This window comes from Oncorhynchus clarkii, chromosome 26 (genome assembly GCF_045791955.1).
Source record: "Oncorhynchus clarkii lewisi isolate Uvic-CL-2024 chromosome 26, UVic_Ocla_1.0, whole genome shotgun sequence".
NCBI lineage: Eukaryota > Metazoa > Chordata > Actinopteri > Salmoniformes > Salmonidae > Oncorhynchus > Oncorhynchus clarkii.
The window spans coordinates 224,702-246,899 of NC_092172.1; the positions used below are offsets into that span (position 1 = coordinate 224,702).

The 22,198-nt window shown below is 41.4% G+C and overlaps 1 protein-coding gene and 1 long non-coding RNA gene across 2 annotated transcripts in view; both read right to left on the reverse strand.

The window, feature by feature from the left end:
• Window positions 1–22,198, reverse strand: part of LOC139385202 (axoneme-associated protein mst101(2)) — a 280,755-nt gene that overhangs the window by 42,326 nt on the left and 216,231 nt on the right. The window contains exons 15-20 of the mRNA XM_071130313.1: window positions 19,517–19,540; window positions 17,692–17,772; window positions 14,547–14,627; window positions 14,387–14,434; window positions 4,836–4,883; window positions 753–797 (exon numbers count right to left, since the gene is read on the reverse strand). Of these exons, the coding sequence (XP_070986414.1) occupies window positions 753–797; window positions 4,836–4,883; window positions 14,387–14,434; window positions 14,547–14,627; window positions 17,692–17,772; window positions 19,517–19,540 (327 nt within the window). The remainder of the gene's footprint in view (window positions 1–752; window positions 798–4,835; window positions 4,884–14,386; window positions 14,435–14,546; window positions 14,628–17,691; window positions 17,773–19,516; window positions 19,541–22,198) is intronic.
• On the reverse strand, window positions 20,506–22,164 carry LOC139385203 (uncharacterized). Its single transcript, XR_011628921.1, has 4 exons — window positions 22,038–22,164; window positions 21,628–21,736; window positions 20,875–20,997; window positions 20,506–20,627 (listed from the first exon to the last, which is right to left on the reverse strand). It is a non-coding gene; the product is annotated as an uncharacterized lncRNA (long non-coding RNA).

Genomic DNA, 22,198 nt, shown 5'->3' on the forward strand with positions numbered 1-22,198 from the left:
GTCTGTTCTGCATGCCTTCTTGACTTCAATAGAATGTGTTGTCAAGCATTTGTGCATGCAAACTGATAACTGTCACAGCTATCTTACCATCTAACTTGCTCATCAATCAGTATTTTCTCTACGATTTCTGCACAATGGCACTTGTTAAAACCTTGAATCTCATAAGGACCTCACTTTCACCTCTGGTCATCTACCTAGCCACGTAACCAGCAGGATATCATCGGTTTCCATTGGACTAGAGCTTGGTATGCTGGCTAGTGAGGTAGCTAATGCTAGCTAGCTAATGCAAGCTAATTATTCTATAGTAGCATATGATGACTAGCGTTGCAAGCATGTTAACATTAGCTAGCTAATGTCGATACACTAGTTGTGGGCTCGCAAAATCAAGCAAATGGTACTGAAGTCATGACAAAATCATGTTTCAACATTTTAGTGGCTATTGACGTGTTAGTTTTTTTGCTTAGTGATATTCTTAGTGACATGCAAATATATTTTTTGACATTTAACTGATATGAGAAAATTTGTGATCCAAATTCCAGATATATACTGCGAGAATTTGCTCATTCAAGCAAACATAGCCTCAGAAAAAAAGATAATAAAGATTAGGAAGAGCCACTTCCAAAAACATTTTAATATTGTTTTGCAGGAACTACTTGTTTGGCAAGTTCCGTCTTTATCAAGCTCTATCAAATTACAAATGCTTCAAAAAATTACAAATTGCGTTCTAACCGCAGATTTGAAAACATTCTTACCTTTCTTTGCAGGGGATGTTTTCACCTTTTCTTTAGCTGCAGCATCTGAATAAAATACAACATAAATGTGTTTCTCTATGAATATAGCAAGACCAACATGTCTCTATGACTATGTACGGTCTGTAATTTTTGTGAAAAAGTCTAAATACGTTGTTTCCTTTATTAGAATGGTAATGTGTGCATATACAGTGCCTTCGGAAAGTATTCAGACCATTTGACCTTTTCCACATTTTGTTACGTTACAGCCTTATTATAAAATGGATTACATTTTTTAAAATCCTCTGCAATCTACACATAATACCCCATAATGACAAAGTGAAAACAGGATTTGTATTTTAAATAAAAAACAGAAATTATTAACAGTATGCAGACCCTTTGCTATGAGACTCAAAATTGAGCTGAGCTGCATCCATTAATAATCCTTGAGCTGTTTCTACTGTACACCTTGATTGGAGTCCACCTGTGGTAAATTCCGTTGATTGGACATGATTTGGAAAAGTACACCCCTGTCTATATAAGGTCCCACAGTTGACAGTTCATGTCAGAGCAAAAACCAAGCCATGAGGTTGAAGGAATTGTCCGTAGAGGTTCGAGAAAGGATTGTGTCGAGGCACAAATCTGGGGAAGGGTACCAAAACAGTTCTTCAGCATTGAAGGTTCCCAAGAACACAGAGGCTTCCATTACTCTTAAATGGAAGAAGTTTGTAACCACCAAGACTCCTAGAGCTCCTAGAGCGGGCCTCCCAGCTCCCAGCTGAGCAATCGGGGGAGAAGGGCCTTGGTCAGGGAGGTGACCAAGAACCCGATGGTCACTCTGACAGAGTTCTGGAGTTCTTCTGTGGAGATGGGAGAACCTCTGCAGCACACCATCAAGCAAGCCTTTATGGTAGAGTGGCCAGACATAAGCCACTCCTCAGTAAAAGGCACATGAGAGCCCGCTTGGAGTTTGCCAAAAGGCAGCTAAATACTCTCAGACCATGAGAAACAAGATTCTCTGGTCTGATGAAACCAATATTGAACTCTTTGGCTTGAATGCCAAGTGTCACATCTGGAGGAATCATGTCGCTATCCCTAAGATGAAGCATGGTGGTGGCAGCATCATGCTGTAGGGATGTTTACAGCGTCAGGGACTGGGAGACAGGTCAGGATTGAGGCAAAGATGAACGGAGCAAAGTACAGAAAGATCCATGATGAAAACTTCCTCCAGAGCATTTAGAACCTCAGACTGGGGTGAAGGTTCAACTTCCAACAGGACAACGGCCCTGAGCACACAGCAAAGACAAGGCAGGAGTGGCTTCGGGACAAGTCTCTGAATGTCCTTGAGTGGCCCAGCCAGAGCCCAGAATTTAACCCGATTGAACATCTCTGGAGAGATGTGAAATTAGTGGTGCAGCAACGCTCCCCATCCAACCTGACAGAGTTTAAGAGGATCTGCAAAGAAGAATGGGAGAAATTCCCCAAATATAGGTGTGCCAAGCTTGTAGTGTCATGCCCAAAAAGACTCGAGGCTGTAATCGCTGCCAAAGGCGCTTTAACAAAGTACTAAGTAAAGGGTCTGAATACTTAAGTGTGATATTTAAAAAAATATATATAAATGAGAAAAAAATGTCTAAAAACCTGTTTTTGCTTTGCCGTTATGGGGTATTGTGTAGATGGATGAATAAGGCTGTAATGTAACAAAATGTGGAAAAAGTTAAGTGGTCTGAATACTTTCCGAATGCACTGTGTATGTGTATTTTATATATATATATATATCTGTCTAAGTAAAGGTAACTTTTTTTTTCAAGAGTTGGTTTGGCCTTTTCTTTAGAAAATTCAGCTTCTAAGTTCAAATACAAGTCTTTACAATAAGATATTGATATAACTTTTAATAAATAGCATAAAACAGAGACATAGGCCTACTTATTATTGGAATAAATGGAAAAATAACATTTTGAAATTAATTTGACACCTTTCTTTGCTGGAGTTAGTTTGGCCTCTTCTTTTGCTCCAGTATCTAAATCAGAATTTAAAAAATTAAAAATGATGCATTTTTGTCATTTAGCAGACCCTCTTATCCAGAGCAATTTACAGGAGCGATTAGGGTTAAGTGCATTGCACAAGGGCAAATTAACAGATTTTTCACCCAGAGCGTTGGGCCAGTAACCAAAAGGTCGCTGGTTCGAGACACCAAGGAAGACCTTGGTGTCTCGAACCAGCGACCTTTTGGTTACTGGCCCAACGCTCTACTAGGCTACCTGCCGCTATTGTATCATACATTACAATCTTACCTGATTCAGACTATAGAGTCAAGCCAAAACGTACTGTGCTTGTTCAGATATTTTCTTTTCACATTGTCCTTTCCAGCACAGTTCCAGCAACTACTGTTGATGGGTATCTAGGCCAGCCCAGTATACTGTAGCATGGCTTAACTCAGTTGTGAAAAAGGGTTCTGTGTTTAACAAAGACTACAGTGCCTTGCGAAGGTATTCGGCCCCCTTGAACTTTGCGACCTTTTGCCACATTTCAGGCTTCAAACATAAAGATATAAAACTGTATTTTTTTGTGAAGAATCAACAACAAGTGGGACACAATCATGAAGTGGCACGATATTTATTGGATATTTCAAACTTTTTTAACAAATCAAAAACTGAAAAATTGGGCGTGCAAAATTATTCAGCCCCCTTAAGTTAATACTTTGTAGCGCCACCTTTTGCTGCGATTACAGCTGTAAGTCGCTTGGGGTATGTCTCTATCAGTTTTGCACATCAAGAGACTAAAATTTTTTCCCATTCCTCCTTGCAAAACAGCTCGAGCTCAGTGAGGTTGGATGGAGAGCATTTGTGAACAGCAGTTTTCAGTTCTTTCCACAGATTCTCAATTGGATTCAGGTCTGGACTTTGACTTGGCCATTCTAACACCTGGATATGTTTGTTTTTGAATCATTCCGTTGTAGATTTTGCTTTATGTTTTGGATCATTGTCTTATTGGAAAACAAATCTCCGTCCCAGTCTCAGGTCTTTTGCAGACTCCATCAGGTTTTCTTCCAGAATGGTCCTGTATTTGGCTCCATCCATCTTCCCATCAATTCTAACCATCTTCCCTGTCCCTGCTGAAGAAAAGCAGGCCCAAACCATGATGCTGCCACCACCATGTTTGACAGTGGGGATGGTGTGTTCAGCTGTGTTGCTTTTACACCAAACATAACGTTTTGCATTGTTGCCAAAAAGTTCAATTTTGGTTTCATCTGACCAGAGCACCTTCTTCCACATGTTTGGTGTGTCTCCCAGGTGGCTTGTGGCAAACTTTAAACGACACTTTTTATGGATATCTTTAAGAAATGGCTTTCTTCTTGCCACTCTTCCATAAAGGCCAGATTTGTGCAATATATACGACTGATTGTTGTCCTATGGACAGAGTCTCCCACCTCAGCTGTAGATCTCTGCAGTTCATCCAGAGTGATCATGGGCCTCTTGGCTGCATCTCTGATCAGTCTTCTCCTTGTATGAGCTGAAAGTTTAGAGGGACGGCCAGGTCTTGGTAGATTTGCAGTGGTCTGATATTCCTTCCATTTCAATATTATCGCTTGCACAGTGCTCCTTGGGATGTTTAAAGCTTGGGAAATATTTTTGTATCCAAATCCGGCTTTAAACTTCTTCACAACAGTATCTCGGACCTGCCTGGTGTGTTCCTTGTTCTTCATGATGCTCTCTGCGCTTTTAACGGACCTCTGAGACTATCGCAGTGCAGGTGCATTTATACGGAGACTTGATTACACACAGGTGGATTGTATTTATCATCATTAGTCATTTAGGTCAACATTGGATCATTCAGAGATCCTCACTGAACTTCTGGAGAGAGTTTGCTGCACTGAAAGTAAAGGGGCTGAATAATTTTGCATGCCCAATTTTTCAGTTTTTGATTTGTTAAGAAAGTTTGATATATCCAATAAATGTCGTTCCACTTCATGATTGTGTCCCACTTGTTGTTGATTCTTCACAAAAAAATACAGTTTTATATCTTTATGTTTGAAGCCTGAAATGTGGCAAAAAGTCGCAAAGTTCAAGGGGGCCAAATACTTTCGCAAGGCACTGTACTTTGTACCTTTCTTTGATGTAGCTGCTTTGGTTTTTTCTTTGGGAACTTCAGCTTCTAAAACAATCATTGGATGAGACACAACATTAATCTCAGGAACTGGGCTATTATACATTTAATGCAACAAAAACAATCATATCTGTATCTTTTTTTGTAGGTTCTGGTTTGGCTTGCTCCTTAGCTTCCTTGGGCTCTAATCAAATACGAACAAGACAATTTACTGCAACAATTCAGACTGCAATTCAATCTGAGAAATAAATACAGTACACTCAGAAAAATAGGCCTACACACTGTCGACAAAAGTGTTAAAGTGTAGTTAATCAACCTAAACCTCGCCCTAACCTTAGCTCTTATTGCCATAATCCAGTCAATCACGGACTACAGGAAGAAATCCAGCCCAGTCACGGACCAGGATGTCCTGCTCCCAGGCAGACGAAATAACTTTTTTGCCCGCTTTGAGGACAATACAGTGCCACTGACACGGCCTGCAACGAAAACATGCGGTCTCTCCTTCACTGCAGCCGAGGTGAGTAAGACATTTAAACGCGTTAACCCTCGCAAGGCTGCAGGCCCAGACGGCATCCCCAGCCGCGCCCTCAGAGCATGCGCAGACCAGCTGGCCGGTGTGTTTACGGACATATTCAATCAATCCCTATACCAGTCTGCTGTTCCCACATGCTTCAAGAGGGCCACCATTGTTCCTGTTCCCAAGAAAGCTAAGGTAACTGAGCTAAACGACTACCGCCCGTAGCACTCACTTCCGTCATCATGAAGTGCTTTGAGAGACTAGTCAAGGACCATATCACCTCCACCCTACCTGACACCCTAGACCCACTCCAATTTGCTTACCGCCCAAATAGGTCCACAGACGATGCAATCTCAACCACACTGCACACCGCCCTAACCCATCTGGACAAGAGGAATACCTATGTGAGAATGCTGTTCATTGACTACAGCTCGGCATTCAACACCATAGTACCCTCCAAGCTCGTCATCAAGCTCGAGACCCTGGGTCTCGACCCCGCCCTGTGCAACTGGGTACTGGACTTCCTGACGGGCCGCCCCCAGGTGGTGAGGGTAGGCAACAACATCTCCTCCCCGCTGATCCTCAACACTGGGGCCCCACAAGGGTGCGTTCTGAGCCCTCTCCTGTACTCCCTGTTCACCCATGACTGCGTGGCCACGCACGCCTCCAACTCAATCATCAAGTTTGCGGACGAGACAACAGTGGTAGGCTTGATTACCAACAACGACGAGACGGCCTACAGGGAGGAGGTGAGGGCCCTCGGAGTGTGGTGTCAGGAAAATAACCTCACACTCAACGTCAACAAAACTAAGGAGATGATTGTGGACTTCAGGAAACAGCAGAGGGAACACCCCCCTATCCACATCGATGGAACAGTAGTGGAGAGGGTAGCAAGTTTTAAGTTCCTCGGCATACACATCACAGACAAACTGAATTGGTCCACTCACACAGACAGCATTGTGAAGAAGGCGCAGCAGCGCCTCTTCAACCTCAGGAGGCTGAAGAAATTCGGCTTGTCACCAAAAACACTCACAAACTTCTACAGATGCACAATCGAGAGCATCCTGGCGGGCTGTATCACCGCCTGGTACGGCAACTGCTCCGCCCTCAACCGTAAGGCTCTCCAGAGGGTGGTGAGGTCTGCACAACGCATCACCGGGGGCAAACTACCTGCCCTCCAGGACACCTACACCACCCGATGTCACAGGAAGGCCATAAAGATCATCAAGGACATCAACCACCCGAGCCACTGCCTGTTCACCCCGCTATCATCCAGAAGGCGAGGTCAGTACAGGTGCAACAAAGCTGGGACCGAGAGACTGAAAAACAGCTTCTATCTCAAGGCCATCAGACTGTTAAACAGCCACCACTAACATTGAGTGGCTGCTGCCAACACACTGACACGGACTCAACTCCAGCCACTTTAATAATGGGAATTGATGGGAAATGATGTAAATATGGATGCCAACCTGGATGCCAGGCTTCCCCAAAAAATAGATCAATAATTTTTGGAGGATTTAGTCTTAAATGTCCTTCAATTCGCAAGAGGCTGAATGTATCTCACCGGAGAAAGTATCAGAGCGAACTAAATAGTGCCCACTCTGTCTCAGTATGTGTAGCCCATCTATCTGATGCGGTCTGGTCAAAAGACCAAAAGACACTATTGTCGCCCGTAGCATTGAATGCACGGGAAGCCAACGAGCATTTGGTCTCCCTTGATATAAAAAGTGTCAAATAATAGCCAATCAGCATTGCGCTAAACTGAGAGCTCAGCTGTGAATGGTCCTGGCACACAAAAAAAGGGAAGCCAGTTTGGATTTGGCTTCACACCAATCACATCACATTGTCATTTTTTACTCCTGTGGCTAGCTAGCTAGCTAAATCATCCCTTTCCTATTTTAGCCATAGATGGAGAGAGGGATTTTAACATGTGGTTTTACATTAACTTATTTGACCATGCTGTAGGTCATGTAACTGTTTGTTACATACAACATGTTTTGTGGACTTCACTCGACCGATGTTGCCTTCTGGTTTTGTGATGAAACAAAGGTGTGGTTGAATTTATTCTGTCTTATATCACGTTGTTAATTTTTTTTATACATTTTTATATATCACGTTGTCAAGGCATATCAACTAACAAGTTACAGAGCATTACAGTGCAATTTGATAGTATAGTAGGATGTGAGAAGGGAATAGACAATGGAGGAGGAGGAATAGGTAAGAAGGACCGATAGTCAGCCAAGCAGAGGCATTTTCATCGGGGAATGTGTGGTCCAGAGTTGGGAGCGTTACTGCTGCGCCAGACTCCGACACACCAAATATTGTTTAGTGACATAAAAAAATGTACCTGTGGAAAAGACCATCTTTTGTGTTCCTGACTTTTTTAAACTTCAGTCAAGAATACAGTAGCATACATATGCAGGACATATACACTGAGTATGCCAAACATTAGGAACACCTTCCTAATATTGAGTTGCCCTTAAAAAAGCCTCAATCCGTCGGGGTATGGACTCCACAAGTTGTCGAAGGCATTCTACAGGATGAAGGCCCATGCTGACTCCAATGCTTCCCATAGTTGTGTCAAGTTGGCTAGATGTCCTTTGGGTGGTGGACCATTCTTGACACACACGGGAAACTGAGCATGAAAAACCCAGCAGTTCTTGACACAAACCGGTGCGCCTGGCACCTACCCCTTTCAAAGGAACTTTTATTTCTATGTTGGCCTGGTATTGTTCCCAATCAGAGGCAGCTGTTTATAGTTGTCTCTGATTGGGGATCAAATGTAGGCAGCCATTTCCCCACTGTGTTTTGTGGGATCTTGTTTATGTGTAGTTGCCTGTGAGCACTCCATACAGTGGACTTCACAATTACTGGCACCACTGACTGGCAATGCACAAACAATACTTAAAAAAATGTAAACGACATAATTATAGAGATATCTCAAAATACCAACATGTGAGAAATAGTGTACTATATTAATGTTTCAATGGAACCAACCAAAATCATTCAATTATTTAATACAAAATAAATGTAACCAAAATCAAGGTTTTGTAATTATTGGCACTCCTCATTTAGTACTTAGTGCAACCACCTCTGGCAAGGATAACAGCATGGAGTCTTTTCCTGTTATGTTTGACAAGGTTAAGGAACACATTTGGAGGGATTTTGGACCATTCCTCTATGCAGATCCTTTCAAGATCCTTCACATTCTTGGGTTTGCGCTTATCAACTGCCCACTTCCACTCAGCCCACGGGTTTTCGATTGGATTGAGGTCCGGCGACTGAGATGGGCATGGCAAAACATTGATTTTGTTGTCGCTGAACCATTTCTGTGTGGATCTTGAGGTATGTTTTGGGTCATTGTCTTGTTGGAAAGTCCACCTACGGCCAAGTCCCAGCCTTCTGGCAATGGTAACCAAATTGTCAGCCAAAATTGGCTGATACTTGGTAGAATTCATTATGCCATCAATCTTAACCAGTGCCCCTGGACCTCTGGAATTAAAACAGTCCCAAAACATCACTGATCCCCCTCCATATTTCACCGTGGGTATGAGGTGCCTCTCCTTGTATGCATCTCTGTTTCAACGCCAAACATGCCGATGCTGTATCTGACCAAAACATTAAATTTTGGTCTCATCTGACCAGAGCACCTTCTTCCAGTCATAATTTAAATGACGTTTAGCAAAATCCAAGCGCTTGCGTCTGTGTCTTGGGGTCAGAAAGGACTTTCTTCTGGCAACCGATCCAAAGAGCCTGTGGATGTGGAGGTGGCGTCTGATGGTGCTTTTTGAAACCTGGTGACCCCAAGACGCCACCAAGGCCTGCAATTCCTTCACAGTGATTCTTGGGGATTTTATTGCTTCTCTCACCATCCTCCTCCCTAATCTGGGGGGCAAAATGCATTTGCATCCTCTACCCGTGAGGTTTTCAACTGATCCATATCTTTTGAATGTTTTAATAATTGCCCTGACAGTGCTCAGTGGTAAATTCAATCGTTTGTGGATCTTCTTGTAGCCATTTCCAGATTTATGAAGGTCTACAACCATCTGTCTCTTTTGAACTGCTAGTTCTTTTGATTTCTTCATGGTGTTGGATGACAGCGGGATATTGCATGTGTGTTACCTCATTTTTATACCTCAGTGAAACAGGAAGTGATGTAATGGCTCAATATAGTTCCTTAAGACTTAGATACATTTAAATAAGTGGAATTTAATTTAATTTTGGTAGATGTTATTTACAATAATCTTTAAGGGTGCCATTAATAGTGAATACCTTGATTTGGAGGACATTGATTTTTATTATTTTGGTTGGTTCCATTGAAACATTAATAAAGTACAGTATTTCTCACCTGTTGGTATTTTGAGTTTCTCTATAATTATATTGTTTATCTGTGTTTTAAGCATTGTTTGTGCATTGCCAGTCAGAGGTGGGGGGGGGGGGGGGGGTGCCAGTAATTTTGGAGCCCACTGTAGCTTCACGTATCGTTTATTATTTTTGTGCGGTTCACTTATAATAATAAAAAGTCGCACCAATTTCACGCTGCGCTTTGGTCCGAATGTTCTTACGATGATCGTGACATGTCTATAGTGCCTGTTTTCTAGTTTTCCCGGTTTTGACCTTTCTGCCTGCTGTGACCCTGAGCCTGTCTGCCATCTTGTACGTCTTACCGGCTGCTATCTGAATAGACAATCGGACAATTTATTTATTTTTATTATTATGTTTTCTTCTCGGGCCTCTATAACTATATCTATTGTTCTTATTTTTGTTGTTGTTGTGTGATTTGGATTAATCCCCTCTACCACACGGAACCCCACTAATCTACTGACCGAACGCAAGAGGTGGCTAACAACAGACTCCATCCTATGCTAGCTTGCTACCGATGGCCCGGCTAGCTGTCTAAATCGCCGTGAGCCTCAACCAACCTCTCCACTCACTGGACCCTTTTGATCACTCGACTAAGCATGCCTCTCCTTAATGTCAATATGTCTTGTCCATTGCTGTTCCGGTTAGTGTTTATTGGCTTATTTCACTGTAGAGCCTCTAGTCCTGCTCACTATACCTTATCCAACCTATTAGTTCCACCACCCACACATGCAATGACATCTCCTGGTTTCAATGATGTTTCTAGAGACAATATCTCTCTCTTCATCACTCAATACCTAGGTTTACCTCCACTGTACTCACATCCTACCTTACCTTTGTCTGTACATTATACCTTGATGCTATTTTATCGCCCCCAGAAACCTCCTTTTACTCTCTGCTCCAGACGTTCTAGACGACCAATTCTTATTGCTTTTAGTCGCACCCTTATTCTACTCCTCCAATGTTCCTCTGGCGATGTAGAGGTGAATCCAGGCCCTGCAGTGCCTAGCTCCACTCCTATTCCCCAGGCGCTCTCTTTTGACGACTTCTGTAACCGTAATAGCCTTGGTTTCATGCATGTTAACATTAGAAGCCTCCTCCCTAAGTTTGTTCTATTCACTGCTTTAGCACACTCTGCCAACCCGGATGTTCTAGCTGTGTCTGAATCCTGGCTTAGGAAGACCACCAAAAATTCAGACATTTTAATTCCAAACTACAACATTTTCAGACAAGATAGAACTGCCAAAGGGGGCGGTGTTGCAATCTACTGCAAAGATAGCCTGCAGAGTTCTGTCCTACTATCCAGGTCTGTACCCAAACAATTTGAACTTCTACTTTTAAAAATCCACCTCTCTAAAAACAAGTCTCTCACCGTTGCCGCCTGCTATAGACCACCCTCTGCCCCCAGCTGTGCTCTGGACACCATATGTGAACTGATTGCCCCCCATCTATCTTCAGAGCTCGTGCTGCTAGGCGACCTAAACTGGAACATGCTTAACACCCCAGCCATCCTACAATCTAAACTTGATGCCCTCAATCTCACACAAATTATCAATGAACCTACCAGGTACCTCCCCAAAGCCTTAAACACGGGCACCCTCATAGATATCATCCTAACCAACTTCCCCTCTAAATACACCTCTGCTGTCTTCAACCAAGATCTCAGCGATCACTGCCTCATTGCCTGCATCCGTAATGGGTCAGCGGTCAAACGACCTCCTCTCATCACTGTAAAACGCTCCCTGAAACACTTCAGCGAGCAGGCCTTTCTAATCGACCTGGCCGGGGTATCCTGGAAGGATATTGACCTCATCCCGTCAGTAGAGGATGCCTGGATATTTTTTAAAAATGCCTTCCTAACCATCTTAAATAAACATGCCCCATTCAAGAAATTTAGAACCAGGAACAGATATAGCCCTTGGTTCTCCCCAGACCTGACTGCCCTTAACCAACACAAAAACATCCTATGGCGTTCTGCATTAGCATCGAACAGCCCCCGTGATATGCAGCTGTTCAGGGAAGCTAGAAACCATTATACACAGGCAGTTAGAAAAGCCAAGGCTAGCTTTTTCAAGCATAAATTTGCTTCTTGCAACACTAACTCAAAAAAGTTCTGGGACACTGTAAAGTCCATGGAGAATAAGAACACCTCCTCCCAGCTGCCCACTGCACTGAAGATAGGAAACACTGTCACCACTGATAAATCCACCATAATTGAAAATTTCAATAAGCATTTTTCTACTGCTGGCCATGCTTTCCACCTGGCTACTCCTACCCCTGTCAACAGCACTGCACCCCCAACAGCAACTCGCCCAAGCCTTCCCCATTTCTCCTTCTCCCAAATCCATTCAGCTGATGTTCTGAAAGAGCTGCAAAATCTGGACCCCTACAAATCAGCCGGGCTAGACAATCTGGACCCTTTCTTTCTAAAATTATCTGCCAAAATTGTTGCCACCCCTATTACTAGCCTGTTCAACCTCTCTTTCGTGTCGTCTGAGATTCCCAAAGATTGGAAAGCAGCTGCGGTCATCCCCCTCTTCAAAGGGGGGGACACTCTTGACCCAAACTGCTACAGACCTATATCTATCCTACCATGCCTTTCTAAGGTCTTCGAAAGCCAAGTCAGCAAACAGATTACCGACCATTTTGAATCTCACCATACCTTCTCTGCTATGCAATCTGGTTTCAGAGCTGGTCATGGGTGCACCTCAGCCACGCTCAAGGTCCTAAACGATATCTTAACCGCCATCGATAAGAAACATTACTGTGCAGCCGTATTCATTGATCTGGCCAAGGCTTTCGACTCTGTCAATAACCACATCCTCATCAGCAGACTCAACAGCCTTGGTTTCTCAAATGATTGCCTCGCCTGGTTCACCAACTACTTCTCTGATAGAGTTCAGTGTGTCAAATCGGAGGGTCTGTTGTCCGGACCTCTGGCAGTCTCTATGGGGGTGCCACAGGGTTCAATTCTTGGACCGACTCTCTTCTCTGTATACATCAATGAGGTCGCTCTTGCTGCTGGTGAGTCTCTGATCCACCTCTACGCAGACGACACCATTCTGTATACTTCCGGCCCTTCTTTGGACACTGTGTTAACAACCCTCCAGGCAAGCTTCAATGCCATACAACTCTCCTTCCGTGGCCTCCAATTGCTCTTAAATACAAGTAAAACTAAATGCATGCTCTTCAACCGATCGCTACCTGCACCTACCCGCCTGTCCAACATCACTACTCTGGACGGCTCTGACTTAGAATACGTGGACAACTACAAATACTTAGGTGTCTGGTTAGACTGTAAACTCTCCTTCCAGACCCATATCAAACATCTCCAATCCAAAGTTAAATCTAGAATTGGCTTCCTATTTCGCAACAAAGCATCCTTCACTCATGCTGCCAAACATACCCTTGTAAAACTGACCATCCTACCAATCCTCGACTTTGGCGATGTAATTTACAAAATAGCCTCCAATACCCTACTCAACAAATTGGATGCAGTCTATCACAGTGCAATCCGTTTTGTCACCAAAGCCCCATATACTACCCACCATTGCGACCTGTACGCTCTCGTTGGCTGGCCCTCGCTTCATACTCGTCGCCAAACCCACTGGCTCCATGTCATCTACAAGACCCTGCTAGGTAAAGTCCCCCCTTATCTCAGCTCGCTGGTCACCATAGCATCTCCCACCTGTAGCACACGCTCCAGCAGGTATATCTCTCTAGTCACCCCCAAAACCAATTCTTTCTTTGGCCGCCTCTCTTTCCAGTTCTCTGCTGCCAATGACTGGAACGAACTACAAAAATCTCTGAAACTGGAAACACTTATCTCCCTCACTAGCTTTAAGCACCAACTGTCAGAGCAGCTCACAGATTACTGCACCTGTACATAGCCCACCTATAATTTAGCCCTATCAACTACCTCTTTCCCAACTGTATTTTATTTATTTATTTATTTTGCTCCTTTGCACCCCATTATTTTTATTTCTACTTTGCACATTCTTCCATTGCAAAACTACCATTCCAGTGTTTTACTTGCTATATTGTATTTACCTTGCCACCAAGGCCTTTTTTGCCTTTACCTCCCTTCTCACCTCATTTGCTCACATTGTATATAGACTTGTTTATACTTTATTATTGACTGTATGTTTGTTTTACTCCATGTGTAACTCTGTGTTGTTGTATCTGTCGAACTGCTTTGCTTTATCTTGGCCAGGTCGCAATTGTAAATGAGAACTTGTTCTCAACTTGCCTACCTGGTTAAATAAAGGTAAAATAAAAAATAAATAAATAAAAACCTTTGCCCTACTACTCTGGATTACCGACCTCTGTCTGACCTGACCCTGAGCCTGCTTGCCATCCTGTACCTTTGCCTGCCCGTGTTCGATTTCATAAACATTTGTTACTCCGACACTGTCTGCACCTGGGTCTTACCTTCAAACGTGATACTCTGAATTGCACACATACATGTCTTAATACATGTCTTATCTCAAGGCTTAAAGATCCTTAACCTGACTCCTCCCCTTCACCTACACTGATTGAAGTGGGCTTAACAAGTGACATCAATAAGGGATCATAGAATTCACCTGGTTAGTCTATGTCATGGAAAGAGCAGTGTATAAGAGCAATGTATATGGAGCAGTGTATATAAGTTAAAGGTGAACAAATTGGTTACCTTTCTTAACATTCACCAGCTTAGCCTCCTCCTTTAGAACCTCAAGTTCTATTAGAAATACACAAGAACAGTAGAGTAGCGTTACACAATATTCATGTATCAGACTTCATCCAATGCAGATTTCTATGTTCAAAATTTCCAAGTCAAAATAATATTTTACCTGTTTTTTTTACCTTTACTTTTATGTCTGGTAGCTTAGCTGTCTTTTCTTCCTTAACCTCTTTGACAGGTTTCTTTTTGCCTGCAAAATGTGACAAAAACGACATAACAGTAACATTAATTTAAAGGCTATTTAACATATTTATAGCTGACAAAATACGATATACCATGTGTTGGTGTTACAGGGCAAGTACAGTATATTCCACCTAGTATCAGTCCTAAAAAATAAAATACGAATACAGCAAGATGCACCATTCGTTAGTAGTAATTTCTATGCTCTGTGCTTGCTTTAACCAGCTGCTTACGGTGTCACATAAGCTTTGAAAGTTTGAGCAATCTACAATATACAATAGTCATTGCTGTTCAATGGAAATTTCAGTTCATTATACATACCAATTAATTCATGAAGAAAATGTTCAATTGGCTGTAAACAATATTTATGGCTTCAAAATATTTGAATACGTTTCTCCAGCCAAATTCCTCTGCTTTTTAGCAAGTGACAGGGCTGTCGTTTGACTGAAAAAGTAATTAAGGATTGTGGCTTAACGCTAATAAGTCTAAATCTAAATAAAATGTATAAAAATAAGTTTGTCATTTAGCAGACACTCTTATCTAGAAAAACATACAGTTAAAGGTGCAATGATGAATGATATGAGTTTTGAAGAAAATAATCTGTTAAACTTTGAGCTGATTGTTTGGGCCCTGTGCCTTGTATTTGCATTTGTACTTACTTAAAAAAAAATCCTCTCACTGTCAACTATATTTATTTTCAGCAAACTTAACGTGTAAATATTTGTATGAACATAACAAGATTCAACAACTGAGACAAACTGAACAAGTTCCACAGACATGTGACTAACAGAAATTTAATAATGTGTCCCTGAATAAAGGGGGGAGGTCAAAATCAAAAGTAATAGTCAGTATCTGGTGTGGCCACCAGCTGCATTAATTAAGTACTGCAGTGCTTCTCCTCCTCACGGACTGCACCAGATTTGCCAGTTCTTGCTGTGAGATGTTACCCCACACTTCCACCAAGGCACCTGCAAGTTCCCGGACATTTATGTGGGGAATGGCCCTAGCCCTCACCCTCCGATCCAACAGGTCCCACACGTGCTCAATGGGATTGTGATCCGGGCACTTCGCTGGCCATGGCAGAACACGGACATTGCTGTCTTGCAGGAAAGCACACACAGAACGTACAGTATGGCTGGTGGCATTGTCAAGCTGAAGTGTCATGTCAGGATGAGGCTGCAGGAAGGGTACCACATGAGGGAGAAGGATGTCTTCCCAGTAACGCACAGCATTGAGATTGACTGTAATGACAACAAGCTCAATCCGATGATGCTGTGACACACCGCCCCAGGCCATGACGGACCCTCCACCCTCCGTTCTGCCCTGTTCGGAGCAAATTGCAATTTCCTAAGTCCTTTTTTGTGGCACCCGGCCACATGACTGAAAAGTAGTGAAGGTGCGACAAAACTAGGGCCTGTAGGACCAGCCTTGTTGATAGTGCAGTTAAGGCAGAGCAGCGCTTTATTATGGACAGACTTCTCCCCATCTTAGCTACTACTGCATCAATATGTTTTGACCATGACAGTTTACAATCTAGTGTTACTCTAAGCAGTTTAGTCATCTCAACTTGCTCAATTTCCACATTCTTTATTACAAGATTTAGTTGCGGTTTAGGGTTTAGTGAGTGTTTTGTTCCAAATACAATGCTGTTAGTTTTAGAAATATTTAGGGCTAACTTATTCCTAGCCTGAAACTAACTGCAGCTCTTTGCTGAGTGTTGCAGTCATTTCAGTTACTGTAGTAGCTTACATGTATAGCATTGAGTCATCCGAATACATAGAAACTCTGGCTTTACTCGAAGTCAGTGATATGTCGTTAGTAAAAATTGAAAAAAGCAAGGGCCTAAACAGATACCCTGGAGAATTCCTGATTCTAACTGGATTATATTTGATAGGCTTCCGTTAAAGAACACCCTCTGTGTTCTGTTAGACAAGTAACTCTTCATCCACATTATAGCAGGGGGTGTAAAGCCTTAACACATATGTTTTACCAGCAGCAAACTATGATCAATAATGTCAAAAGCTGCACTGAAGTCTAGCAAGACAGCCCCCACAATCATTTTATCATAAATTTCTCTCAGCCAATCATCAGTCATTTGTGTAAGATCTGTGCTTGTTGAGTGTCCTTCCCTATAAGCATGCTGAAAATCTATTGTCAATTTGTTTACTTTTAAATACCATTGTATCTGGTCAAACACCATTTTTTTCTGGAAGTTTACTAAGGGTTGGTAACAGGCTGATTATTCGGCTATTTCAGCCAGTAAAGGGGGCTTTACTATTCTTGGGAAGCAGAATGACTTTATCTTCCCTCCAGGCCTGAGGGCACACACTCTAGTTGGCTTAAATTGAAGGTGTGGCAAATAGGAGTGGTAATATCGTCTGCTATTATCCTCAGTAATTTTCAATCTAGATTGTCAGACCCTGATGGCTTCTCATTGTCGATAGACAAAAAAAAATTCACCTCTTCCACACTGACTTTACGGAATTCAAAAGTACAAATCTTGTCTTTCATAATTTGGTCAGATATGTTTGGATGTCAGCGTTTGTTGCTGGTGTGTCATCCCTAAGTTTGCTTATCTTGCCAATGAAAAAGTCATTAAAATGGTTTGCAATATCAGTGGGCTTTGTGATGAAGGATAAATGAAGGAGCCGAGTTGGCTTTTTTCACTAAAATGTAATTTAAGTTGATATTTACTCACATCACATCAAATCAAATTGTATTGGTCACATACACATGGTTAGCAGATGTTATTGTGAATATAGCAAAATGCTTGTGATTCTAGTTCTGACAGTGCAGCAATATCAACAAGTAATCTAACAATTCCACAACAACTACCTAATGCACACAAATCTAAGTAAATGGATGGAATAAGAATATGTACATACTGTATGTATTGTTTACCACCAACAAGAATTTAAACAATGTAGATCTTCAAAAAGGTTAAAAAAGTGTTTGACATGGACTGTGAATATGAATGTCTATGAATTTGAGGGGTTACATCTCCCAATGTTAGTGACCTTATTTTTTTGTTTTTCGAATAAGACTAGTTTTACCTGTCCCGTAATAGCCATTACCTTCTTTATTAACATCAATATGTTCTTTTTTCATGGTGGACTCTGTCTTCACCACCTTGACAGGGTTCTTGGATTCATCGTCTGAAAACAAAGGCAATGCAATATTAGATAATGGATTAATTCAGTTTCACGGCAGTAATTACTTGCTTCTATGCTAAGCCATTGCATGGGTTGTTAGAATACATCCAACTTAGTGCAACATGATACTGTACTCCACAGCAAAGCACTCAGGAAATTTAAGCACTTGAACTTAAATTATGTGTTTAATGTTCTTAAGGGGCAATTCTTTCAAATACATTTTACATTTCTTGGCAGTCCACCGTTCCATTGTCTTATGGCTAGGGGTTCCGCTAGCGGCACCCCTGACAACATTCCGCTGAAAAGGCAGCACGCGAAAATCAAAAATGTTTTTTTGAAATACGTAACTTTCACACATTAACAAGTCCAATACACCAAATGAAAGATAAACTTCTTGTTAATCTACCCATCCTGTCTGATTTCAAAAAGCCTTTACAGTGAAAGCACAACATATGATTATGTTAGGTCAGAGCCAATTTACAAAAAAACAGAAAAAAAGCAGAAATATAGATAAAATTAATCACTAACCTTTGATCTTCATCAGATGACAGTCATAGGACATCATGTTACACAATACATGCATGTTTTGTTCGATAAAGTTAATATTTATATCCAAAAATCTCAGTTTACATTGGCGCGTTACGTGCAGTAATGTTTTGCTTCCAAAACATCAGGTGATTTTGCAGAGAGCCACATCAATTTCCAGAAATACTCATAATAAACAATGATAAAAGATACAAGTCTTATTCACAGAATTAAAGATAGACTTCTCCTTAACCTGTTTGGGATAGGGAGCAGCATTTTCAAGTTTGGATGAAAAGCATGCCCAGAGTAAACTGCCTGCTTCTCAGTCCCAGTTGCTAAGATATGCATATTATTAGTAGATTTGGATAGAAAACACTCTGAAGTTTCTAAAACGGTTTGAATGATGTCTGTGAGTATAACAGAAATCATATGGCAGGCGAAAACCAGAGAAACATCCAACCAGGAAGTGGGAAATCTGAGGTTTGTAGTTTTTCAAAGCTTGGCCTACAAATACACAGTGTCTATGGTTGTCATATTGCCCTTCCTAAGGTTTCCACTAGATGTCAACCGTCTTTAGAAACTTGTTTGAGGCTTCTACTGTAAAGGAGGGCTGTTTCAGTCAGTGGTCTGGCAGAGTGCCACAGGCTCGTGACGCTCGTTCACGTGAGAGATAGCTCCCGTTCCCATTCCATCTTCAATATTATTGAAGATTTATGTTAAAAACATTCTAAAGATTGATTCTATACATCGTTTGACATGTTTCTACGGACTGTAACGGAACTTTTGGACTTTGTCTGGACCTAGCGATCGCGCCTCATGAAGATGGATTACGGGGCTGAACGCGCTAACAACAAGTAGCTATTTGGACATAAATTATTAACTTTATCAAACAAATCAAACATTTTTTGTGGAACTGGGATTCTTGGGAGTGCATTCAGATGATCATCAAAGGTAAGTGAATATTTATAATGCTATTTCTGACAAATGTTGACTCCAACAATGCAGATATGTCTTTGGCTGGATTGGGCTCTGAGAGCTGTACTCAGATTATTTCATGGTATGCTTTTTCTGTAAAAGAAAATTGAAATCTGACACAGCGGTTGCATTAAAAAGGGGCAATTAGTTCAAAAAACATTTTGCATTTCTTGGTAGTCCACCGTTACGTTGTGTATTATTGTGTATCAGATAATGGGTTCAGTTTATCATGTAAATTATGACTTACATTTTTGCAAAGCCATGGAGGGTTCTGGAAGACAAAACATGAAACTGCCACTGAACTTTGTGTTAGGTGTAACATGGTACCACAGAGAAGCATTCGGGAAATGTCACTTTTTAAAGTACTGTAATTTAAAGCAAGAATCCATAGGTCATTGGCTACCCTATGTTGCCCCACTTCTTGTGTAGGGTTTTCACTTTGAACGAAAAAAAGAGGGTTGAGCCCTGAGCCACCTTGGGCTGGCCTTCTGGGCAAGGTGTGTTAAATCCATTATACTCAAATGTCCCTGCTGCCATGGTCCCGGAATTGAAAGTCACTTGCAAGCAAGTTAAAGTTATAGCTGCCAGAAACAAACACAGAGCAGACAAAGCGGACAAACTAGTGAACTTGTTTACAAATAAACTGTCCTTGTAGCAGGGACAAAAATAAACAAGCATTGTTCTCGGTTCTTGGATCTGAATCAACTCTACCCTAAAAGAGAAAAATAATCCGGAAAAGACTGCAAATGTTTACGTTGAAATTCATTTTGAAAGGTGGAAGAGTGACGCCGAAAGGGCAACCGCTCTAATAGACTGGTAGGTAAGTGTTTGGTTGTGTTTTTAGCCTGCTAGCCTTAGTGTGTTCAAAGTTCAAGCCAGCTAATACAGCTACTTAGCCAGCAAGCTAACATCTTCTGTATTCAGAATGTTTTGTACTCAAAGGAATGTAACGATAGCATCATCATCACTACAGAATTCACAAAGATGCCCAATGCCATTATTTAAACTACACTCACCAAAAATGTAAACGCAACAAGCAACAATTTCAAAGATTTTACAGAGTTAGAGTTCATATAAGGAAATCAGATGCACTATATATATATATATAAAAGTACACTACCAGTCAAAAGTTTGGACACTCCTACTCATTCCAAGGTTTTCTTTATTTTTAAAATTTTTTACATTGCAGAATAATAGTGAATACATCAAAAATATGAAATTACACATATGGAATCGCGTAGTAACCAAAAAAGTGTTAGGCAAATCAAAATATGATTTATATTTGAGATTCTTCAAAGTATCCTTGATGACAGCTTTGCACACTCTTGGCATATAATGCAAAGGATGGCTTGGACCTGCTGGATGGAGGAAACAAAGTCAGCAATTGAAGATGACAAACATCCTAACCCTTCAGCTACACTACATGTGCTGTCATCAGCATTGTCAATGTGACGATCTAACCTGCTACACAAGAAACCAACCACATCAAATGTATTTCTCATTATTTAAATTAAATATGTAATGAACATGCAAAACAACCATTAAACATTTAACTTCTGTAGCAGGGCCATAAGTATATATTGAGGTCATATCGGCTCTGATTACCTACTAGTAGGGGGTGAAAGGTGGGAAAGGCATGGCAACGCATGTAATGTAGTTGAAGGGTTAGGATGTTCGTCATCATCTATGGCTGACTTTGTTTCCTCCATCCAACAGGTCCAAGTTCTCCTGTGCATTATAGGTTGATATTGGGAACAAATTCAACAAATTGTTAATTGAATAGGGTTATGCAATGCAATGTCATATTCCCGTATACACCCCACAGTATCCAGTGTATATGCCAAATAAATGTTGATTTGATAACATAATATTGATGGAATATCAAATCAAATTGTATTTGTCACATACGACCTTACAGTGAAAAGCTTACTTACTAGCCCTTAACCAACAATGCAGTTTTAAGAAAATACCTATTTAAAAAAAGTAAGAGATAAAAATAACCACCATCAACTATATTTTGACTACAGCTAAATGGGGGGGGGGGGGGGGGGGGTTACCACCAAATAAGTCAGTATCACAACAGTGTCCTTTACTTACTGAGTATGTGGTGTTGTGCAAGTGCAAAGTGCCATGCTATTACTTGATGGCTCATATTTCATGCAGATTAGCCATTGTTATTTGACTGGATATTAATTTAATTTGTTCTGGTGGGTAGTTCTACACCAGGTAGAAATCAATGCTGTATATAGGCAGACAATGTGCTAAACAGGCAATCATAGCTAATTATTTTGGTCGATTACCAACAAAATAATGAAAGAGTCACAAAGTGTAACAAAAAATGCATACAGTATTTCTTACCTCTCCTCCTGTGTTGGGGTTTGCACAACCACAACTTGTACAGCCTCCGGTTCCCTCTAAATCAGATTTTCTTCACCAGTATCTCCCTGAGAATAAGCTAGTGGTGGTCCTGTGCCGGAAATGCTGTCAATCACCAACTCACAAACATTATCATGTCAACAATCTGCATATCTAGCTATAGCCAGCTAACATTAGCTAGTTAAAAGAAAGGCATTTGGCATCTTGTGGGGTTCATGCAGTGTAGCTACATGATGCTATTGTTAGATTCATTTGAGTACAAAACAGTCAGAATACAGAAGATGTTAGCTAGCTAGCTAAGTAGCCATATTAGCTAGCATGAACATTGAACACACTAAGGTTAGCAGCGAACGTAGCTAGCAGGTTAAAAACGCTACCAAACACTTACCTACCAGTCCATGAGAATGGTGGCCATTTTGGCATCACTCCTCCACCTTTCAAAATCCATTCCAATGTTTATCCGCTTGGGCATGAGCCATATTTTTCTTGCTTCTTTTTATCTTTTGGGGATCGAGTTGATTCAGAACTGAGAACGATGCTTGTTTCTTTTGTC